The sequence below is a fragment of the Natator depressus genome, chromosome 5 (genome assembly GCF_965152275.1).
Source record: "Natator depressus isolate rNatDep1 chromosome 5, rNatDep2.hap1, whole genome shotgun sequence".
NCBI lineage: Eukaryota > Metazoa > Chordata > Testudines > Cheloniidae > Natator > Natator depressus.
This window is the reverse complement of record NC_134238.1, coordinates 126092736-126114242: the sequence shown is the minus strand read 5'-3', so window position 1 is coordinate 126114242 and position 21507 is coordinate 126092736. Positions and strand designations below refer to the sequence as shown.

The window sequence follows — 21507 nt, the reverse complement described above, 5'->3', positions numbered from 1 at the left end:
CTTTAACTGGCTCAGAACCCCTCTGTCTGCTGTATAGTTTTTGAGACAGTGTGACGATAATTGAAAAGAGCATCTGAGATGTTAAATCAATGATACGGTATTCTCTGTGTATACTAACACTTCATTCCTTTATTTGACTGCCAATGTGGAGCCATCCACAGTAAGGGCCAGGTCTTAAAGACCAGATTTTTAAAGTATTTAGGCATTGTTCAGCTCAACATTACAAGGCTTAAGTCTTCTCTTCAAAAGTGACTTAAGCATTTAGGAATTTAATTCTCACTGAAACTTAATGGGACATAAAGCTTGATCTACACTACAAAGTTAGGTCGATGTGTCTCTCTACATGTATGGTCTCTAACACTCAATTTGTCTCTGGCAATGTAAGTGCCTTTTCACAATGACATAGTAAAACCACCTCCCTGAACGGCACAGAGGCGCGGTCAGCATACTGAGGTCCACATAGTGTGAGTGTAGACACTGCATGACCTCTGGCAACCCCAACAGCCCTCCAGGCTATCCCACAATGCCCCATTCTCTGTAACAGTGTACAGGAACTCCTCACTTAAAGTTGTCCCTGTTAATGTTAGGTTGCTGATCAATTAGGGAACATGCTCATTTAAAGTTGTGCAGTGCTCCCTTCTAACATCATTTGGCAGCCACCTGCTTTGTCCACTGCTTGTAGGAAGAGCAGCCTGTTGCAGCTAGCTGGTGGATGGTTGGAACCAGGGTGGACCAGCAGCTCCCTGCTCCCCTAAATTCCCTGTGGAGCAGCTGCTCAGCAGCCTATCAATTGCCGGCAGTTCAGCTGTCCCTCCTCCCACTGCCATGTACTGCTCCTGCCCTCTGTCTTGGAGCTGCTCCCTGAGACTTACTGCTTACTGTGTGGGGGGAAGGGGAAGAAAAGGGGGGCTAATTTCAGGGTGTCCCCCTGCTCTTGCACCCCGCTTACGCCATCTTCCATAGAGCAGGGGACACACATGGAGGGAGGGAGGTGCGGTCTGTTCTCAGCTTGCTGATCTAATTAGCAAGGCAGTGTACTTCTGACCCCACTCTTCATACTTAAAGGGGAAATGCGCATCTCTATCTCTCAAACACACACAGGGTGTGTCTTTCTGTCTGTTTGCTCTCCCTCCTTTCTTGCTGCCTTGTAGAGTGGGAGAGTTAACCCTTGAGGGCTCAGCCAATTGCTAGTTCATCATTTAGCAGTAAGGTATTCCCTGGAAATATCCCACCCTCTGACTCCTCCACCTCAACCAAGCTTCACAATCATCATCGTGTACCAGTATTAAATTATTTGTTTAAAACTTAGAGTGTGTGTGTGTAAAATATAGTCTCTTGTCTGGTGAGAAAAATTTCCCTGTAACCTAACCCTCTCATTTACATTAAGACTTATGGGGAAATTGGATTCGCTTAACATCGTTTTGCTTAAAGTCGCATTTTTCAGGAATATAACTGCAATGTTAAGTGAGGAGTTCCTGTACACTGTTGCATGTTTGATTTTAATAATTTGATTGTTAAACAACAGGTTTAAATGGTATTTGTCAAGGCTAATTCCCCACTCTGGCACTTTGAGTGCAGAAGGTGGGGGCCCGCAAGGATTCTAAAAATTAATACTGGCCACTCCAGGCTTGTATTAAACTCCCAAGGTTACAGCTTGTCTCTGACCTTGGATTGGTAGATGTTGCCAGCACCCAAGTGCAGAACCCCTTTGAGAGCCCAGGAAGGCGCACTTGGGAATTCCTTCCTGTGGGGTACTCTCAAGCCCTTTCACCCCCCCCATCCAGGGAAGAGCTGAGAAAAGGGGGGAGGGGGGAAAGACTGTTGCCACCGGCTAATAAAACAACATGTGCATAAACCTCTTAAGACACACACATCCAATTCTGTTCTTAAAAAAGGTAAATCTTATTAATAAAAAAAAAAAGAAAGAAAGAAAATACATGTGGGAACTCAGGCTACGGCTAGATTTTAAAAGAGCAACTACAAGGATTAAGCACCAAGCATAGCTTTCTTGAGGTCCAGTTTAAAGGTTGCAAGCAAAACAAAAGCACTTGGGATTAGCACAGAGGAATCCACAAGCCATAATGAAATAAAAGGGATAAACCTAATCGCGTCTTCCTAGACATTTCCTGATCTAGTTACATATCTGGAGTTTTAAATGAGTAGTTTCTAGGTATGATACTGATGATTTTTTCATACCTGGCCCAAGCTTCTTACATCATAGCTGCTGCCCTGTCCGCCTCTCCCTGGGAGAACAAGACAGACAGACAAAAGGGGAGTCTTCTTTTCAATTTTAAAAAGTTCTAGCCTTCCCATTGGCTCTTTTGGCCAGGTGCCCATTCATTTCCTTTTACCTATGTGTAGCAGTGAGACTTTTTAACCCTTTACAGGTAGAGCAATTACAGAACAGCTACGAAGAGGGATTTTATAGCTGTTGGCTAGCTGGGTGTCCATAAAAGGGAGCTACTTTTCTCCCCCCTTCCCACCCCCCCCCCCGCATTGATCACAGTATTATTTAGTCAAAGATTATCGATCCGAGATTAGTACAACATTATACAGAAATAATAGATACATTATTGTGGGATGTGAGGGAAGGAGCTGGCCTCTGTGTCTCTCACCTCTGTAACTGGTGGGATGCTGACAGTTTTGCACTCGCCACCTAATTTCCAAACCCCTCTCTTTTTTAAAATAGGGTCTGAGACACAGAAACCCCTTTTTTGGAGGGGAAAAATGCTTTCTCATAATTAATTTCCACTGTGTCCTATTTTGATGTTTTCTTTTTACCTGATTACTTCTGGAATTGCCTTTATCTTTGGGTTACATGATTTGATAAAATAAAGGGAATTTATAATCCAGTCATAATTACTGACAGCTGTGACAACCAGTAATTCTAACTGAGTTAACCTAAACATCTTTCATTTGATCCTTATTTTATCCTTAACAGAAAATATCTGCAATAACAAGATCCTACTTAATCAAAGAGCATAACTAAATCTTAGGCACCCCTTATCAATCACTCAGTGTTGTTTTTACAGTAGCACCTCAGTTACGAACACTTTGGGAATGGAGGTTGTTTGTAACTCTGAACAAAACGTTATAGTTGTTCTTTCAAAAGTTTACAACTGAACATTGACTTAATTCAGCTTTGAAACTTTACTGTGCAGAAGAAAAATGCTTTTCACCATCGTAATTTAAATGAAATAAGCACAAAGAGTTTCCTTACCTTGTGAAATCTTTTTTTTTAACCTTGTCAAATCTTTCCCTTTATTTTTTTAGTAGTTTACATTAAACAAAGTACTGTACTGTATTTGCCTTTTTTTTTGTTTGTTGGTCTCCTGTTGCTTGATTGCATACTTCTGGTTCTAAATGAGGTGTGTGGTTGACTGGTCAGTTTGTAACTCTGGTGTTCGTAACTCTGAGGTTCTCTGGTATTATATTTCTGTAGTTTGAGGGGGGGGGGTCTTTCTCTACACATCTATTTTTCCCACAGACTTGGCAATGCCAGCCATCATAAAGTACAGCCCAATATTTGGTCACATGAAATTCCTGAATACAGGTTCCTCCCAGATTAAACAGCAAAACCTTGGCCTTAAAATTCAAACACGCTCTTTGGTAATATCATAAAGAATAGTTAATATGCAAATGAATATAATCTATAAAAAGGAAAAGAAGACTAAAAGGGTTAATATTTACTAACTGGTATGAACACTCTGGTCACAATTTTAAACTCCGTTGCACAGGGGCATAGAGACTGGAAGCCACCCCCCTCTAAAAGCCCCTGAAGAGGCATTTTAAAAATATTTCAGTTGGCCAACATGGTGAGCACACTTAGCAATTGTGTGCAGTTGCCCAGCTCATGTGGGCTGCATGCACCAGATGCACCCGTGCCTGGAGTAAACATGAAGTATTGGCTCTCCTGGGCTTGTGGGGAGAAGAGGCAGTGCAAATACAGCTGTAGAAATGTGGACACCTATGAGCAGAGATTGCAGAGATGATGCAGGCAAGTGGGTACAGCAGCACTACCGGGTGAAAATGAATGAACTTTTCCAGGGATACCCCAGACCTGAGAGTGCAAGTATAGGTCTGCTGTTGCGCTGCTGACCTGCTGCCTCTACAAGGAATTGGATACCATACTTGGTGGAGACCCCACCAGCACTGCATAGATGACTGTGGATACCTCAGAGGAGTCCAAGACACAGACCCCTGACTTGAACTTGAAGTGAGGAGGAGGGGGAGATGTGGGGAGGGGCTCCAGCCATGCCATGAGCCAGGATCTGTTTTGAGACTAAACAGGCAATTACAGGCCATGGCAGCTTCGGGATGCCAGTAGCAGCTGTGCCTTTGTGATGCTCAGGAGTGAGATATCAGCTGAAATAACCACCACCTGTGGAAAATAGTGCCAATACTCAATGCCATTGTCCTATATTCCTACCCATGGAATAAGGACTGAAATGTTATAGCTTCATGCAAGAGAAAATATTTTCCCACCCTTGCCCTTCGTGGGCCATGCTCACTGTGGCTGGGGCAGGAGATTGATGCTGTGCCGATGCATTCTGAAGCTGAAGTGTCCATAAGAATTTATGGGAATAAGGGAAGGGAGTTTGGAAAATTCTTTCCCTTTCCATTGTGACTGACACCACTGGATTTAGTCTGTCTGTTTTTATCAGCAGCTTCTGGCATGTTGGACTTGAGGGATGTCCCTTCCACACTCACAGAATGGCTGACCCTGATGAAAAGAAGAGGACTAAGGAGGACGTGTGCTGTGAGATCTTTCAAGCCAGTGCTGCATCAGACTGAACAAAGGGCTTGAAGGGCCAATATGACTGACAGCATGGAGAAAGACAGAGAGGATAGGAAAAGACCCAGGAGTCCTAGCAGGACAAAAAGAGGGAAATGCACCTGGACATAATGGGTTTTCTCAGGCTGCATACCCAAATGCTGCAGACCCTGGTTGACCTACAAGTCCAAAAATGCTGGACTCTACCCTTTGCAGTCCTTGGAGAACTCCTTGGTCGCTACTCCCTCCCTCCCCCCCTCCCCCCCCCCGCCGCAGATATCCTGTGTCATCAGACTGTATCCTTACTCCTACCACTCCACGTAAGGGGACAGCAAGGAAAACCACACTTTCACATACACTAATCTGTGGCTTACACAGCTCAATATATCTGTAGCCATAACAGACTACATTTATGCATTCAAATGGACAAAATTATTTGTTCTTCTAATTTTAAATTTTTATCTTTGTTTTATGTTAGAAATTTGTTTAACATATGTGTGTGGGGGGGTGGGGACAAGGTTGGTTTATGTTTTTGGCACATTGGTTTTCTGCACTACCCTACCTCCGCCTTCAGTAAAGTTCTATTTTGGGGTAATTTTATTATCTATATTAGTTCACAACAAAGATTGCAGAATGCCAAGTCAGTCAAAGCATACAGTACTTATAAATACACACCAAAGAATTCATAGCTTCAGGAAAAACCCTGTCATCTATATGAATGTACAACAAGCACTACACAATTCAAACAGCGTCCCAAGCTCCAGGCACAAAGAACACTCCACTGAATTTTCCAACTTCAAAATGATTTCCCACTGACCGGTAGCAGTCCCATGTTGCAAGTTTCCAGAGTGAGATTGCTACCTGCTTGTCCACTGTCAATGCAGCTCTCATTCTGGTGTCCATGTGCTCGAGGGCTGAGGCAAGCTCTGCACACAGATCCTGGAATGTGGCCTTTTGCATCCTAAAGTGCTGCAGCCGCTGATGCTTGTTGTCCCATACCTGTGGTACAGTCGGTGCTTGTTTCTCAGGCCCAGAAGCAGTGCTGCACAGTCTGCAACTGCTTTTTGAATGCCACCAGCAACCCTGAATTTTCTTTCTCTGTGTCTCTCAGCAAGCTGTCCTGGGAGAGATTCTCCTGTCCCTCATTGCTGCAGTACTACTTCCAGGTCTGCAAATACAGGAGAATCGTTTATCGGGTATTTGCAGTGTTCATGAGAAGAGTGCAGAGCTCTGCAAACTCCATGCATGTCACAGATGGCAAGCACCAAAGAGTGCCTCGTGGGTTTGTCGGGTTTTAAAAAAGTGGTGTCAGAATTATGGGATATGGATGGCATTGTGGGATGGAGAAAGTTGCACGCTGGGAATTCGACCCCTAGCTCCAGGAGATCCCTGGGCAAGCCATTTCTATCCCACAATATGTTGCAAAAATTTCCCAAAATGTATTGTGCTGGACAGTGACAGGTGGCACAGTGAGAGTGACAGATCATAGAATAACAGAGTTGGAAGGGACCTCTGGAGGCCATCTAGTCCAACCCCCTGCCCAGAGCAGGACCAATCCCAACTAAATCATCCCAGCCAGGGCTTTGTCAAGCCTGACCTTAAAAACTTCTAAGGAAGGGGATTCCACCACCTCCCTAGGTAACTCATTCCAGTGTTTCACCACCCTCCTAGTGAAAAAGTTTTTCCTAATATCCAACCTAAATCTCCCCCACTGCAACTTGAGACCATTACTCCTTCTCCTGTCATCTGCTATCGCTGAGAATAGTCTAGATCCATCCTCTTTGGATCCACCTTTCAGGTAGTTAAAAGCAGCTATCAAATCCCCCCTCATTCTTCTCTTCCATAGACAAAACAATCCCAGTTCCCTCAGCCTCTCCTCATAAGTCATGTGTTCCAGTCCCCTAATCATTTTTGTTGCCCTCCGCTGGACTCTCTCCAATTTCTCCACATCCTTCTTGTAGTGTGGGGCCCAAAACTGGACACAGTACTCCAGATGAGGCCTCACCAGTGTCGAATAGAGGGGAACGATCATGTCCCTCGATCTGCTGGCAATGCCCCTACTTATACACCCCAAAGTGCCATTGGCCTTCTTGGCAACAAGGGCACACTGTTGACTCATATCCAGCTTCTCGTCCACTGTCACCCCTAGGTCCTTCTCGGCAGAACTGCTGCCTAGCCATTTGGTCCCTAGTCTATAGCGGTGCATTGGATTCTTCCGTCCTAAGTGCAGGACTCTGCACTTGTCCTTGTTGAACCTCATCAGATTTCTTTTGGTCCAATCCTCCAATTTGTATAGGACCTTCTGTATCCTATCCCTACCCTCCAGCGTATCTACCACTCCTCCCAGTTTAGTGTCATCTGCAAACTTGCTGAGAGTGCAATCCACACCATCCTCCAAATCATTTATGAAGATATTGAACAAAACCATCCCCAGGACCGACCCTTGGGGCACTCCGCTAGATACCGGCTGCCAACTAGACATGGAGCCATTGATCACTACCCGTTGAGCCCGACAATCTAGCCAACTTTCTACCCACCTTGTAGTGCATCCATCCAGCCCATACTTCTTTAACTTGCTGACAAGAATACTGTGGGGGACCGTGTCAAAAGCTTTGCTAAAGTCGAGGAATAACACGTCCACTGCTTTCCCTTCATCCACAGAACCGGTTTTCTCATCATAGAAGGCAATTAGATTAGCCAGGCATGACTTTCCCTTGGTGAATCCATGCTGACTGTTCCTTATCACTTTCCTCTCCTCTAAGTGCTTCAGAATTGATTCCTTGAGGACATGCTCCATGATTTTTCCGGGGACTGAGGTGAGGCTGACCGGCCTGTAGTTCCCAGGATCCTCCTTCTTCCCTTTTTTAAAGATGGGCACTACATTAGCCTTTTTCCAGTCTTCCGGGACTTCCCCCGATCGCCATGAGTTTTCAAAGATAATGGCCAATGGCTCTGCAATCACATCCGCCAATTCCTTTAGCACTCTCAGATGCAACGCATCCGGCCCGATGGACTTGTGCACGTCCAGTTTTTCTAAATAGTCCCGAACCACTTCTTCCTTCACAGAAGGCTGGCCACCTCTTCCCCAGGCTGTGCTGCCCAGTGCAGTAGTCTGGGAGCTGACCTTGTTCGTGAAGACAGAGTCAAAAAAAGCATTGAGTACATTAGCTTTTTCCACATCCTCTGTCACTAGGTTGCCTCCCTCATTCAGTAAGGGTCCCACACTTTCCTTGGCTTTCTTCTTGTTGCTAACATACCTGAAGAAACCCTTCTTGTTACTCTTAACATCTCCTGCTAGCTGCAACTCCAGGTGTGATTTGGCCTTCCTGATTTCATTCCTACATGCCTGAGCAATATTTATATACTCCTCCCTGGTCATTTGTCCAATCTTCCACTTCTTGTAAGCCTCTTTTTTGTGTTTAAGATCAGCAAGGATTTCACTGTTAAGGCAAGCCGGTCTCCTGCCATATTTACTATTCTTTCTACACATTGGGATGGTTTGTCCCTGTAACATCAATAAGGATTCTTTAAAATACAGCCAGCTCTCCTGGACTCCTTTCCCCCTCATGTTATTCTCCCAGGGGATCTTGCCCATCAGTTCCCTGAGGGAGTCAAAGTCTGCTTTTCTGAAGTCCAGGGTCCGTATTCTGCTGCTTTCCTTTCTTCCTTGTGTCAGGATCCTGAACTCGACCATCTCATGGTCACTGCCTCCGAGGTTCCCATCCACTCTTGCTTCCACTGCTAATTCTTCCCGGTTTGTGAGCAGCAGGTCAAGAAGAGCTCCGCCCCAGTTGGTTCCTCCAGCACTTTCACCAGGAAGTTGTCCCCTACAGTTTCCAAAAACTTCCTGGATTGTCTGTGCACCACTGTATTGCTCTCTTAGCAGATATCAGGATGATTGAAGTCGCCCATGAGAACCAGGGCGTGCGATCTAGTAGCTTCTGTGAGTTGCCGGAAGAAAGCCTCATCCACCTCATCCTCCTGGTCCGGTGGTCTATAGCAGACTCCCACGACGACATCACCCTTGTTGCTCACGCTTCTAAACTTAATCCAGAGACTCTCAGGTTTTTCTGCAGTTTCATACTTGAGCTCTGAACAGTCATACTGCTCCCTTACATACAATGCAACTCCCCCACCTTTTCTGGCCTCCCTGTCCTTCCTGAGCAGTTTATATCCATCCATGACAGTACTCCAGTCATGCGAGTTATCCCACCAAGTCTCTGTTATTCCAATCACATCATAATTTCCTACCTGCATTTACATGCTTGCCAGGAATGCGTGTCTGTGTGCAGTGCTGCTACAAGCAGCCAAGTATCCACATGCCTAAGCAATATGCGAAGTTTGGCGGCTGTATGCTGATGTGGCTTGCGTCAACTGCAGTTTGTAGTATAGACATGTCCTTAGGCTCCTAAGTCAGGCACTGTGATGCTGAGCTGAGCAATGCCTAAATAGTTATAAAAAATAGGGCCTAAGTGCCTAAGAGTATGTAATCACAGGCTTTAACGTGGGCTGTAGAACCCTGCCCAGAACACTGGGTAAGGACTCACGTTGCTCATCTGTGCTGGGGTCTGTGTTGCTGCATTTTCACTGCTATTTTTAGTAGCAGTAGCTAGATTAAGGTTAGTGTGGATATGCCTGCCTAAACTGCAATCATGCCTCCTGATTGTGGTGCAGACACCTCCTAAGTGACTCAAGCCTTGTGACGCTGAGTGGAGTAAAATCTGGGCTTAAGTGCTTACAGGTGATACTGAACCCAGTAATATGAGTGGTTGAAATTATTCCTTCCAATGTGCATTAATATGCATTTATTAACATTTGAATTTACCATTATGTCCCCATTTATCTACCTTCCCTCTGTACTACCTCAGTCTTAGGTTTGACTAAGTAATTGGGAACTTCATAATTTGACAGCTTGCTGCTCACCCCTTTTCCAAATATTTACAAATATATCTGGCGCTGGTTGTAATACAGAACTTTGAGGCACACCACTGTTAACAGCTACAGTATGTTGAAAACTGAACAATCATGTCTACTCTTTTTTTATTCTTTAGCCAATTTTTAATTTCACAGTAGTTGATTGCTTTAAATCTCTTTTGTGAGTTATCCAGACTCCTTGAAAGTTCTAAGAAAGTTTGTCAACCAGTGTTGTTTTCTAGTTTGTTAATATGCTCAAGGAATTTTAATGGATTGGAGATGTGTAGTTTTCCTTTACAGAAACCATGCTGGTTTGTTCTGCTTTCCTGTTCATTCAGGGGTTTATTAATTAAGACTTCCCCTACCAGAACAGTTAGTTAAACTATTAATTCATTCCCAGGTTTGACCCTACTGCATTTTTCTAGATATTGGTGTACAACGTTTGGTACCTCTGGTTTTCTGGTATAATAGCTGATTTTAATGAGGTTGCGTATTTTTGTTAGTATCTCAGCTGTTTCATTCTTTAGCACTTTCAGACCTGGTAGATGTATAACACTTGGTCCTGGTAGCCTTTTGCTAGCTAACTGCTCAGATTGTTCTAGCACCACTTGTGTTGATCCTTCAGTGTTTGATGATAGCTCATCTTTACAATGTGAAGAATTCCCCCATCATTCTCTAGAGAAGTAAATGTTCACAAGTATTTTTATCCTTATTAATTACTCTGTTTACTCCTTGCTGTTTCTGTGGACTCATCAGTTCTTTGGCTGGATTCCTACTAAAATACTTAGTCATATTTGTTTTTATGGCTTTGGCTATTTGCCCTTCAAATATCTTCTTAGCCTTCCTAACTAACATGTTATCTATTCTAATTTATACTTTCTATGAGCTTCTAGTGTTGAATTTCCATTTTCTGAGTGACTCCTATTTGGCGTGATCAACTTCTTGAAACTTGCCATTTCACCAGACTTTTTTACCTTTTTACTTTGTTTAGTGATATGTGTGCCTTTGATTATTGTATGGCTACGTGTAAGTTTACTTACACTAGTTTTATTTGGCTAGCTTAATCATTTTTAAAATGCCCTTTTCTAAAGTTTGGCTGTCACCATGACAGTATGATTCTTTCCCTTCCCCCCACAAAGATGTGGAACCTAATTCTGTTTTGATCACCATTATCTAGTGGTTTAACAGTAGCTACTACTTATACCAACTACTGTACATCATTTTAAGAATAAGTCACAAATAGTCTCTCCTCTTTGGGTTCTGTAAACATAGCTGTCTTCTATGCAACAATCTTTTTAACGAGACTCCTACTATCTATGAACTGCTAAATCTTTCAGTTGCTTGGAAACTAAGCTAGAAAATGAATATTGAAAAAGGAGTAATTTATGCTACGGAATTAGGTTCTGACCTATCTGTTATACAGCACAAGTTAAATGCACTTTTGGTGTGTCCTTAGCAGCTACTCACTACTTCATTTAATTATGAAACCTTAGAATTCCATACAACACTTCTTTTTACATTTACTTTTACATTTACTCTCAGCCTTAAGAATTTGAAGTACTTCAAGTTTTTTCTCATGTCACATGCTATGTTTTTACAGTGCTAGAGGTGAAATGCATTTTAGTGGCTTAAAATAGAGGGTAATGTACTTTTTTCAGTCCCATTACTCCTCCCATTGGTTCAAAAGCTTGGTTTCCGCTGGCCCATCATGTTTAATTACATACTTGAATTAAACAGAGGGAAAGAATAAAAAAGCAAAGAGTGCAAGGTAAAGGTTAAACACTATCTTCTTGCTGTATCCAAATAGGAAAGCTTGCATGCTCTGAAGAACTTCATTCAGATTATGAAATGTATTCAAAAATAAACTAAAATTTGTAGTTCTGAACCAAACACTGTCAATCATTTTACTGAAAAGCAGTTTGGTGACACCTGCAGTGTGGGAGCTGAATGTAACACATTGTAAAACCAGTTTTTCTTCCTGCTTTAATGTTAGTTCTATCATTTTATTCTACCAATATATGTTCCTTTACAGCAAGAATGTGTAAGTGGTGGCTTCTTTACCGTGCTTAAAATTGCACAGATTTTAGCAGGTCATAGCTTGGCCCTTTCTGGGTCTGCTGTTTAAATAAAAGGAACTAAAATTATGCACAGAATTTGGCTTAATTTAGCAGAATTTAGCGTTTTCCTCAGACTTGGTTGCTTCCCATATTCTGCTTTGTGGGCTGCTCAGTTCACACCCTGGGTCCTTTCTACAGAGCCAATCCTTGCTCCTTAATATTTGGCTGGGGCTAACAAACTACCTGCATCAATCGGGTCAGCAACGAAGTCACATTTTTCCAGGAGGATCAGCTAACAGCAACAGAGGAGATAAATTATACACTAAGTGCTCATGTATTGACATTTTGGAAAAGATTAGTGTGTTAAAATATTCTAGGGGCCAGCATTTAAATCTAAATCCATATATGTTGCTTGTTTACTGTTTGCTTATGGAAGTAAAGGGATATGGAAGCTATATAGCGATGCGTGCTGTAGTCTAATTTCAGGTATGAGCTACTTGTTTGTGTGAGAGCCCTTAGTTTAACCAACTTTGTTAAGCTGTTTTTTGACAAAATGCGTTATCCTAACCATTTACTTTGTTTTCTTGTGAAGTTTTCCCACACAGTTCCAACAAAATATTTCAATTTTGCACCAAGATGTATGTAGTGTTAAAAAAAATATCATTATGTTCTCTGAATCAAAAAGCTATTTTTAAAAAAAAAAAAAATACAGCTTATCAAAAACATTATGTTGTGAAAGGTAATACTAGTGAATTACAAGTTTGGCTCTCGGGCTTCAAGTGCTCTTGATAAATATCTGTCATCCTAAAATGGTTTTAAGGGTGAAGTACAAAGTTCTTAAAATTTCAAGCAGACTTTCTTGTGATTCCAGAAGAGGAAAAAGTACATACCTATTTCTTAGTTAAAATACACCACTACCCAGTTTACAATCAGAGGCATGTACCATCCCCTAAAAAGGCTTTTGCAGATTTCTCTTTGCTCTGCCAGCGATATCAGAAATGCTATGAAAAATGGTTTGAAAAGAGCTATTCTGTTTTAGAATCCCTGTCTTCCTTTTCTTTCGTTATGGTATTTGTAATCTCCTTCACCTTGGAAGGAAAAACACATGCAGTTCAGATTTCTTAGTTTCATAGGAGGTAACTTTGTCAGTATAGAGCTAATTTTATGTTTGAAGTCATCTGTTTTTCTTTCTGAGAACCTAGTTTTAGCTTTTAGGAAAACCATTTCTGTTTACTTTACAGCCACTTTATTCAAATACAACTTTTCTTCAATTTCGAAGTGAAGTTTTAACTATAGGGAAAATAGGCTATAAATACAAAGTACAACTTGATAAATTTTACCCAGCCAGACCTACTCCTTTTGATATTGTGCTCTGATGAACTTTCTTCAGGGTCCACTCTTCTCACTTTCATATACTTTAATTATTGGTTTGAATGGGATTACTTACATGAGTAAAACGAGCAGGATTTGGCCCTAAAATTTAGTCTTTTTCATCAGTAAAGGAGCTTTGTTATGCCACATGCTGGCATAACTTAGAAGAAAAACTGTTAAGATCAGAATATCAAACTCCTTCTAGTTGCTTACGGAATCTGAGCTATATTAATGTAGTAATTACCAATCCTTCTCATCTACATTATTCAAACCTCAAAATACTGTAGGTCTTACATTTTGTTTCACTGCCCATTTTTATCAGGTAAATCCTTTGAAATTATATAATACCCTTATTCCATACATAAAATGCCTGGGAGCCTGAAGTTGCATATTGATATCCCTAATACAAATTATTGTAATTAGGTTACTCCAAGACTTGCTACATAATCAGTACACCTGACATGCTAACAATTGTGCGTTTCTTCTACAGACACCAAAGATGCTGACTAGAAAGATTAAACTCTGGGATATTAATGCCCATATAACCTGTCGTCTCTGCAACGGATACCTTATTGATGCCACCACTGTAACAGAATGCCTACATACCTGTGAGTATGACTGATTCTATAGCGTGTTAAAGAAAATTAATGTTTTGTTACTTAACATATAGATACTTCAGTTTTCAGTTGACGTTTAAAAATCTATTGTGGCTCTGCCAAAACAATGCAAATTTTGCTATATACTTCACGTTTTAAGCAAAAATTATATTCTCATGAAAAGAACAAGAGAAGCAAAACCATGAGCCCTAGATGTGTTGCACAGAGCTGACACCATATATAATAAATGGAAGTGGTTTTAAAAAATACCTTGCACTGATTTAAAAAAGTAGTAGTAATCCCAACAGCAATAATCAGACTGATTTTTCACATACGCAATATTGGTAGTTAAAAAAATTATCATACTAAATACTTGTTAGAAAATTTGTACGTCAAAATATGAAGACAAATGCTAAAAGGACTTTGAATTGTAACTAAGTTGATTTGGAAAAAAAACAAACCTTATTCTCTATTGTGTCTGTTCAGAACTCACCCTGGAGTGAGATGGGCAGAGCTCCGAAATTCTAGAGTACACTATAGGCAGTAGCAGCCATGAGTGCTAGTCCCTTCTCCCCAAATTGGTGGTCATGCCCTACCCTTACAGTAACCTTACTACTTGCCTTTAAACCACCTGGTCAACTTCTTCTTCAATTACCACTCTAGCTCTTCATCTCCTCCAGCTTTAGGGTGGTGCAGTGTCTCTTTCTAGTGGTTTTTCTCTGCTTTCTGTCTATTCTGATTATGTTGATACGGGCCATCAGAGAGAGGTACTAGGATTAAACACCATCCAGTCTTGCCACCCTATCCTGTAACCAGTTTTTACTTCTCCCACCCCAATGCAAGAACTTGGTTGTACAGGTGGCCTGGGCTGTACTGTGCCCCATAACCCTGAAATGTTATGATCCAAGGCTGGGATCTGCTCTGATGAAGAGGTTGCCAGTACGTGGCTGCTACTCTTTGCTTCATGAATTACCAGTCTAGTTTTGGAATGATTCCTCCCTGGTGGAATGAGTTGAAAGGTTTTTTTTTTTGCTCATCCATCTAGTACCAAACTTTAGCAATGCTGTCACTAAAAGGACTATGTTTAAATGGCTGATTGAAACGATCTGCCAGACCTAAGGCTAGAAAATCATGTCAAGGCTCATTCGATCTGAAGCAGGAAAGCCTTTGCTTGCCTGTAGCTCAGAAATGTGCATGGCAGGCAAGCATGTTCCGTTCATGTAGGCAAGGCATACATATGGTCGTTGCTACATATGCTTGCCAAGCACTATTTCTTGGATTGGGACTCGAGAAGAATACTGTTTTGGGGTGACAATCATGCAGAACCTGTATCTGAAATAAGAAAGCTCAAATCTGCAGCCCCTCGAGCTTTTATGTTTTCAGGTCTGTCGCTCATTTGTGTTGTCCGTGCTTTTGGAAAGTTTTGTTACTTCTGGATCCATCCTTTAGGCTTATGTTAAGCTGGACAGGTGACAGGAGGTATGTTACCTTACTATAATTGAAAAACTATAACAAATCTTGTTGGTATTGGCATTGTTCAAATTGCATGTGCTGTTGGATGGTACTATGTTTGTCTTTTGGGATATTCCTTGAGTATGCAGGACACTCTATGCAGGACACACTGCTGTAAAGTATCTTTAGAGGAAGGAAAATTAATTGTCTTTTTTATTTTCCCTTTTGGGAAATATTGTCTTGGAGGAGTCTGTTTTAGATGTTGGATTATTTGCAACATTTACATATATTACATGCTTTCAAGGCACTGACTTCTCTCAATCAATGCTATTTTTGTGTCTGGCTTTAATTTTGTTTTCTACTAACTGAGAACCAAACTGGAAGATTCCAAGGTACTGTATGGGCACTGGCGGGGTGGCTCACATGTCTGGTTGCTACTTATTGCTTTCGGGGATACTCAAACCTTTAGAATTTCAGGGATTCCATCTGTCATACTAGGTACTTAAAACTAGAGTGAGAATCCCTGCAAGATGCCCTCCAGAGGAGGAGAATTATGGGGAAAGTAAATTTCCTCCATCTCTTCCCATGCTCTCTTCCTTCACATGTATCTTGGTAATTATAACTTTCCAGTCTTATGACATGGCCAGGACAAACTCCAACAGATACTGTGCTTTGGTAGCTATTAACAGTCTTTTCCTATTCATGCCTTTTTATTAACAATGGCAATAACAAAATGCAGCTTCTGTTAAAATTGTTTTAATACTTCATCTTCTACCTTGATACTTGGACGGCAGGATGTATATGAAAGCTGTCTTAATGTGTCATGAAAAGTTATGCTCCAAATATAGATTTTTATCTTCATCATTCAAAGGGATAATAAAAGAATGAGGAAAGATAGATTTCTTGGTTATAAACAACCAAAAAAAAAAAAAAAAGCTAGCAGGAATGAAAATGTAAGAAAGGTAGTGTAGGAGATTGCAGTGGATAGTGACTGCTATTTTCTAGTGGATGCTTTTTAAAATAAACATTCTGAATTATAGTTTAAAATAAGAAAAAAAACTTACAATTGAGTTTAAAGCTATAAATGATGGGTTTGATTCTGTTTTCATTGACTCATTGAGAGCAGGATTTGGGCTTCCTGGTTGCCTTCCTGGGCTTCCTCTCTGCATGAGAATCTGCTAGTCTGGACCCCTTCACCTGTGTAAAGTCCCACTGAGGCAGATTCCTCTGCAGGATCTGGGCTTCAGTGAGCAGTGCTACTAGACTTGGTTTATGGTTCAGGATAAGAATGCTGTCCTACTAGTTAAGTCATTGACAACAGCTGCTAGTAATGTTATCTTAAATGTAATGACTGAAAATACTGTAATCCGTTCATACATTACACCTTCGCTGACTTTTGGCTTTTGACTTGTAATTATTCTTCAAACATACATCAACTTGTGTGAGAGGTAGATGGCACTGTTTAACTGCAGAAAGTATACCTCTGTAACTTAGTCTTTAGAACTCTTATAGCACTGTTGGGTAAAAATAATGAATCAGCCTGAGTTATTGGAAAGATGCTCATTTACCCAAATTTCCCACTTTATATTTGCACAGAAATTTCAGTAACTCAAAAATCATTAGAAAAAAGAAAAATCTTTAGCTGGAATTCATTTATCACCTAAGTAATTACTGTTTGCAGTGTTGTACTTGTGTTGGTCCTGGGATATTAGGGAGACAAGGTGGGTGAAGTAATATCTTTTATTGGACCAACTTCTGTTGGAGAAAGACAAGTTTTGAGCTATGCAGTCCAGAAGAAGAGCTCTTTGTAGATCAAAATCTTGTCTCTTTCGCCTATCTTGTCTCTATAAGCAATTACTGTCCAAGTAAATAATTTTGTATGATTTTCCTTTAAACAGTTAATAGTATTTGGTTAAAATGAGTAACTTGTTTGTAAATTTATGTAAAATGAAATGAATACAATTATGTATGTAGACTTTGAAACAGGTCCAAAAGCAAACTATTGTGTAGTGCTCTATTGTGATTGTTTTAATATTTGTAATTATAACGTACGTTGTATTTGGTCTGAGGTGAAATAGCACCTGAATGCACTTTCAGCTAGGAGCTGCATGTTCACTAAACAGCAGCTTCTCGGAAGGAAATATTTTCTTTGCCCAAAGTTTATTTCCTTGGCTAAGTTTCCTTTCGTTTACAACCACAGCTCTAACTTTCTTTCTAGCATATGGTATTTTGGGTTGTGTATTATGTATTCTAATAGTTTTGAAGTAAGCTTTACCTGTTCAGGAACAGGACAATAACATAATATGTCCTTCATACGTGATTGTAATCTACCATTGTTCTGTTTTAAGAACTCCCATGAAAGATAATAGAAATTGTGTGTTATTCAGTGGTATATTAGAACTTATTTATATAAAATATAAGGGACAAAATCTGAATTGTGTGTGAGTTCTGTTTCTATTTCTATGCAATTTGTGTTTTTGTGAACATTTGAAAAGAAATTAAATGTAAACTTGTTTTAGTAGTTTTTTTTTTCTTCCTAATTATAAATGTGTCTGCAGTCTGTAGAAGTTGCCTGGTGAAGTATTTGGAGGAAAATAACACCTGTCCAACATGTAGAATTGTTATACATCAGAGCCATCCACTACAGTATATCGGGTAAGTGTGCAGCATAAAATGAAAATCACAGATAATTAAAATCATTAAAGGTCATGTGTAGCTATCTCTGATTATGGTACGATTCTTTACCAGATTTTCTTACTTCCCTGCTATTCTTTCTTAAATACTTAAAAGCGAGCAGCTTGATTTGAAATTAAAATAATGGTTCTGTGTAAGCAAAGTGGGAGATTGAACTTTGAAGTGATCTTTGAAACTTAATGTGTTTGGTCAAATTTAAGAACAAGCAAAATATTTGTCTAGTTTTTACCAATTTCTACTGAAGTTTAGTTGGATTTAGTAATTTCTGGTTAGACTTTATCTGGCTCTCATAGGTTATATATAATCTATTTCTGATTGTGCGAATTACATGTTTATCTAATATTTCATTATATTTACATGACTGGTAGTTCAAATGTATTTTTTGTTATGGCAGATGCACTGTGGTTTTAATCTTTTATTTGAGGTACTATTCAAAGACTGAAATCTGAAGGTGGCAGCATTGTCATTGTTTAGTCTTCTGAGTGACAGTTAATTTGCAGGATAAACTAATTACACATAAGAGGTAGAGCAGCAGAAAGGTTAGACCAACCTCTTCTGGTTGGAGCCAATGCTGAAGGATTTGTACCTGCCCTCTTTCTAAGCCCACAGCCACTCAATGTCCATTCACAACATGCCCTAGCATGGTTGTGGTATCCTGCTTGTATTGTCCTTTCTTTCTGTGTCTCTACTGTATAATATATTTTTGCAGGTTGTGCTTTCCCTTACTTTTTCTCCTACAGTTTCCTCTCAACTTAAATATTTCTAAGGCATCGGTCACCATGATAATCAACTGCTGCTATTTCCTCACCTGGCTTGGTCCACACTAAAGAACTGTACCACTGCAGATTTCACTGCTGAAAATGCAGCGCTGTAAGTTGGATCGGGGCACTGCATCCACACCAGCTATTTCTTTTAAGGTGCACTTCTGCCCTGCCTCCAAGCAAAGTATTTGATGAAATTGTTAGTTGCACTACTTTGAATATGTATCCCACAGTCCCTGGCACAGATGCTGAAAGCAGTGGATTTTGAAAAGTGTAGTCAACCCCCTTCCTTCCTTCCCCCCATTTTCTAGTCGATGACACAAATTTGGGGAGTGGTAAATAACGAAGAAGACAGGTCACTGATTCAGAGCGATCTGGATCACTTGATGAGCTGGGTGCAAGCAAACAATGTGTTTTTTAATATGGCAAATATAACTGTGTACATCTAGGAACTAAGAATGTAGGCCATGCTTACAGGATGGGGGATTCTATTCTAGAATCAGTGACTCAGAAAAAGATGGGGGGATCCTGATGAATAATCAGTTGAACATGAACTGTTGTGTGACACTGTCCAAAAGGATTAGTGCAGTCGTGGGATGCATAAAAATGGAAAACTTGAGTTTCCCAGAGAGGTTATTTTACCTCTGTATTTGGCACTGGTGCCACCGCTGCTTGACTACTGTATCCAGAGCTCTGGTGTCTGTTGATAAATTGGAGACAGTTCAGAGAGGAGGCATGAGAATGAGTAAAGGATTAGAAAACTTGGCTTAGAGCTTCTTGAAACTATCACTCTATCTATTTAGCTTAACAAAGAGAAGGCTAAGTGGTGACTTGATTACAGTCTGTAGGTACCTACCTATATGGGAACAAATATTTGATAATGAGCTCTTCAGTCTAGCAGAGAAAGGCTTAACATAATTCAGTGGCTGGAAGTTGAATCTAGACAAATTCAGACTGGAAATAAGGTGTAAATTTTTAACAGTGAGAGAGAGAAAGTAACCATTGGAAAAATTTGCCAAGGGTCGCGGAGGATTTTTCATCCCTAGTAACTTTTAAATCAAAATTGGATGTCATTCTAAGAGATTCTCTAGGAATTATTTTGGGAAAGTTGTCTGGCCTGTGTTATACAGAAGTCAGACTAGATGGTCACAATGGTTCCTTTGTTCAAGCTGCTGTTGAAGATATAAGATTTTTGGACTAGAGAATGTGTACAGGAAGGAAATTGTTTTACATAAATCTTAATTCTGTTAACCACTTGTTATGCAGACCCATAGCTTGACTTCTTCCCCTCCACAGCCCCCAGTCCAGCTGGGAAATAGGTAACCTAAGCACCTCTCGTGATTCAGAAGCGAGAAGGCAGTTAAGTTTTCATACCTGCTTGCTGCTATGTATTGGTTACTGTAGATTGACTGACTGCTTGACTGTGGTTCATTTATATTGAAATGCTATTGGTGAAGCGTCTGCAATCTGGAAATAGACCCCTCACACTCATGTTAGAGACTTAGCTAAAATGGGGATGTTCCATTAGTTCATTTAAACCTAATTGTTCTCCTCATGCTCTTAAAATATTGTTTAAAAGGTTGAAGTAACTAATAAACTGCTACTAACTCTGTTACTGCTGTTTCTGTCTGAGTGGTCTCCACTGTTGTGGAGTACCGCTGAGAACTGACCTCTGTTACGAGCATACACTCCTGCCGTGGAGTCAGAGCCAGTGCTCAACATGGTACATTTTTCCAGGGTAATGCCCAGGGTAATACATTTTTCCAGCTGGGATGGGTGTATTTTTAAAATTATTGCACTGTTTTTGCTTAATATTAGAACTTGGTAGTATCGTTTCAGAGGTCTGGTAACATTCTGGCCCTTTCAAATGGTACTTTTCTAGATAGAATTGCCCTTTCTTGATTTTTCTTTGTTTGAATTTCTGTTGAAACCAAATCAGTAGATTAGCTTCTCCAAGGAGGTTGAGGGCTAGAGGTTTAGGGTCTTGACCAATTTTGCTTTTTTCCCCCTCCATGCCTAGTGTCAGGCCACCTTACCTTTCTGCTTAAGAGTCAATGGACAACACAGCTTTGTGAGCTGCTCATTGCTGCTCTTAAATTTGAATGGAAGTGGTTGGATTAAGAGCAATTTACTGCCTCTGCCTATAAACAGCCGAATGTATGGGCTTAACTCCTTTTTCTTGATTTATATGCTTTTCCTGTGCATGCTTTTCTCTAGCTGTTCGTTAGAAAAGGAACATAGTATGGATAATTTCCCCAAACATCCCCAAATGCGAGCTTGAAGGACCTGGGGATGTTAACATCTCCTAGTATCTCTGTGCATTCTCGTAACAAAATGGTCTATCTCTGTCTATTTATATAGGAATGTTGGTCTAATCCCATATGGGCAAATTCATTGCTGGTGGAAATAGGTAAATATCTGTTGAAGTTGTTGTAGTTGCACCAGTTTATCACCAGTAAAGAATGTGGTATGTAACTTCATGAAACAGCTGTGTATGGAGGAAAACAAAATCTTCTAGACTCTATTTAAAATAGCTGTAAGAGAAATAAGAATTTTGTAACAGAATAGGGACCCTGTAATTTAGATAGTCAAGCTGCATAGCAGCAGAAATAGCTGGGACCAGATTCTCTGGTGCAGTGCACTATAACTAATGAAAATTTGATTTAAGTATTGTTCCACATGTATGAGAAATGTACAGTTATTCATAAAGATGTTTGTACCATTGCAAACCTTCAGTAATATCCTTTGGCTGATACCGTGCTGAATAGGAAGGCCGTGTTAAAGTGTATTTTTCCTCATCTTGAGCCAAAAATTGCCTGCCTTAGGTCAAAATTCTATCGAGGTATAGTAAAATGTGCATTACCAACATGTGTACCTTGATGCAGTTG

At 40.5% G+C, this 21507-nt stretch overlaps 1 protein-coding gene across 3 annotated transcripts in view; it reads left to right on the top strand.

The window, feature by feature from the left end:
• PCGF3 (polycomb group ring finger 3) overlaps window positions 1–21507 on the top strand; it is a 114660-nt gene that overhangs the window by 70059 nt on the left and 23094 nt on the right. For all 3 annotated transcript variants that reach the window (XM_074953591.1, XM_074953590.1, XM_074953589.1), the window contains 2 exons: window positions 13607–13724; window positions 17723–17819. In XM_074953591.1, coding sequence (XP_074809692.1) covers window positions 13616–13724; window positions 17723–17819 — 206 coding nt within the window. In that variant the 5' untranslated portion in view covers window positions 13607–13615. The remainder of the gene's footprint in view (window positions 1–13606; window positions 13725–17722; window positions 17820–21507) is intronic.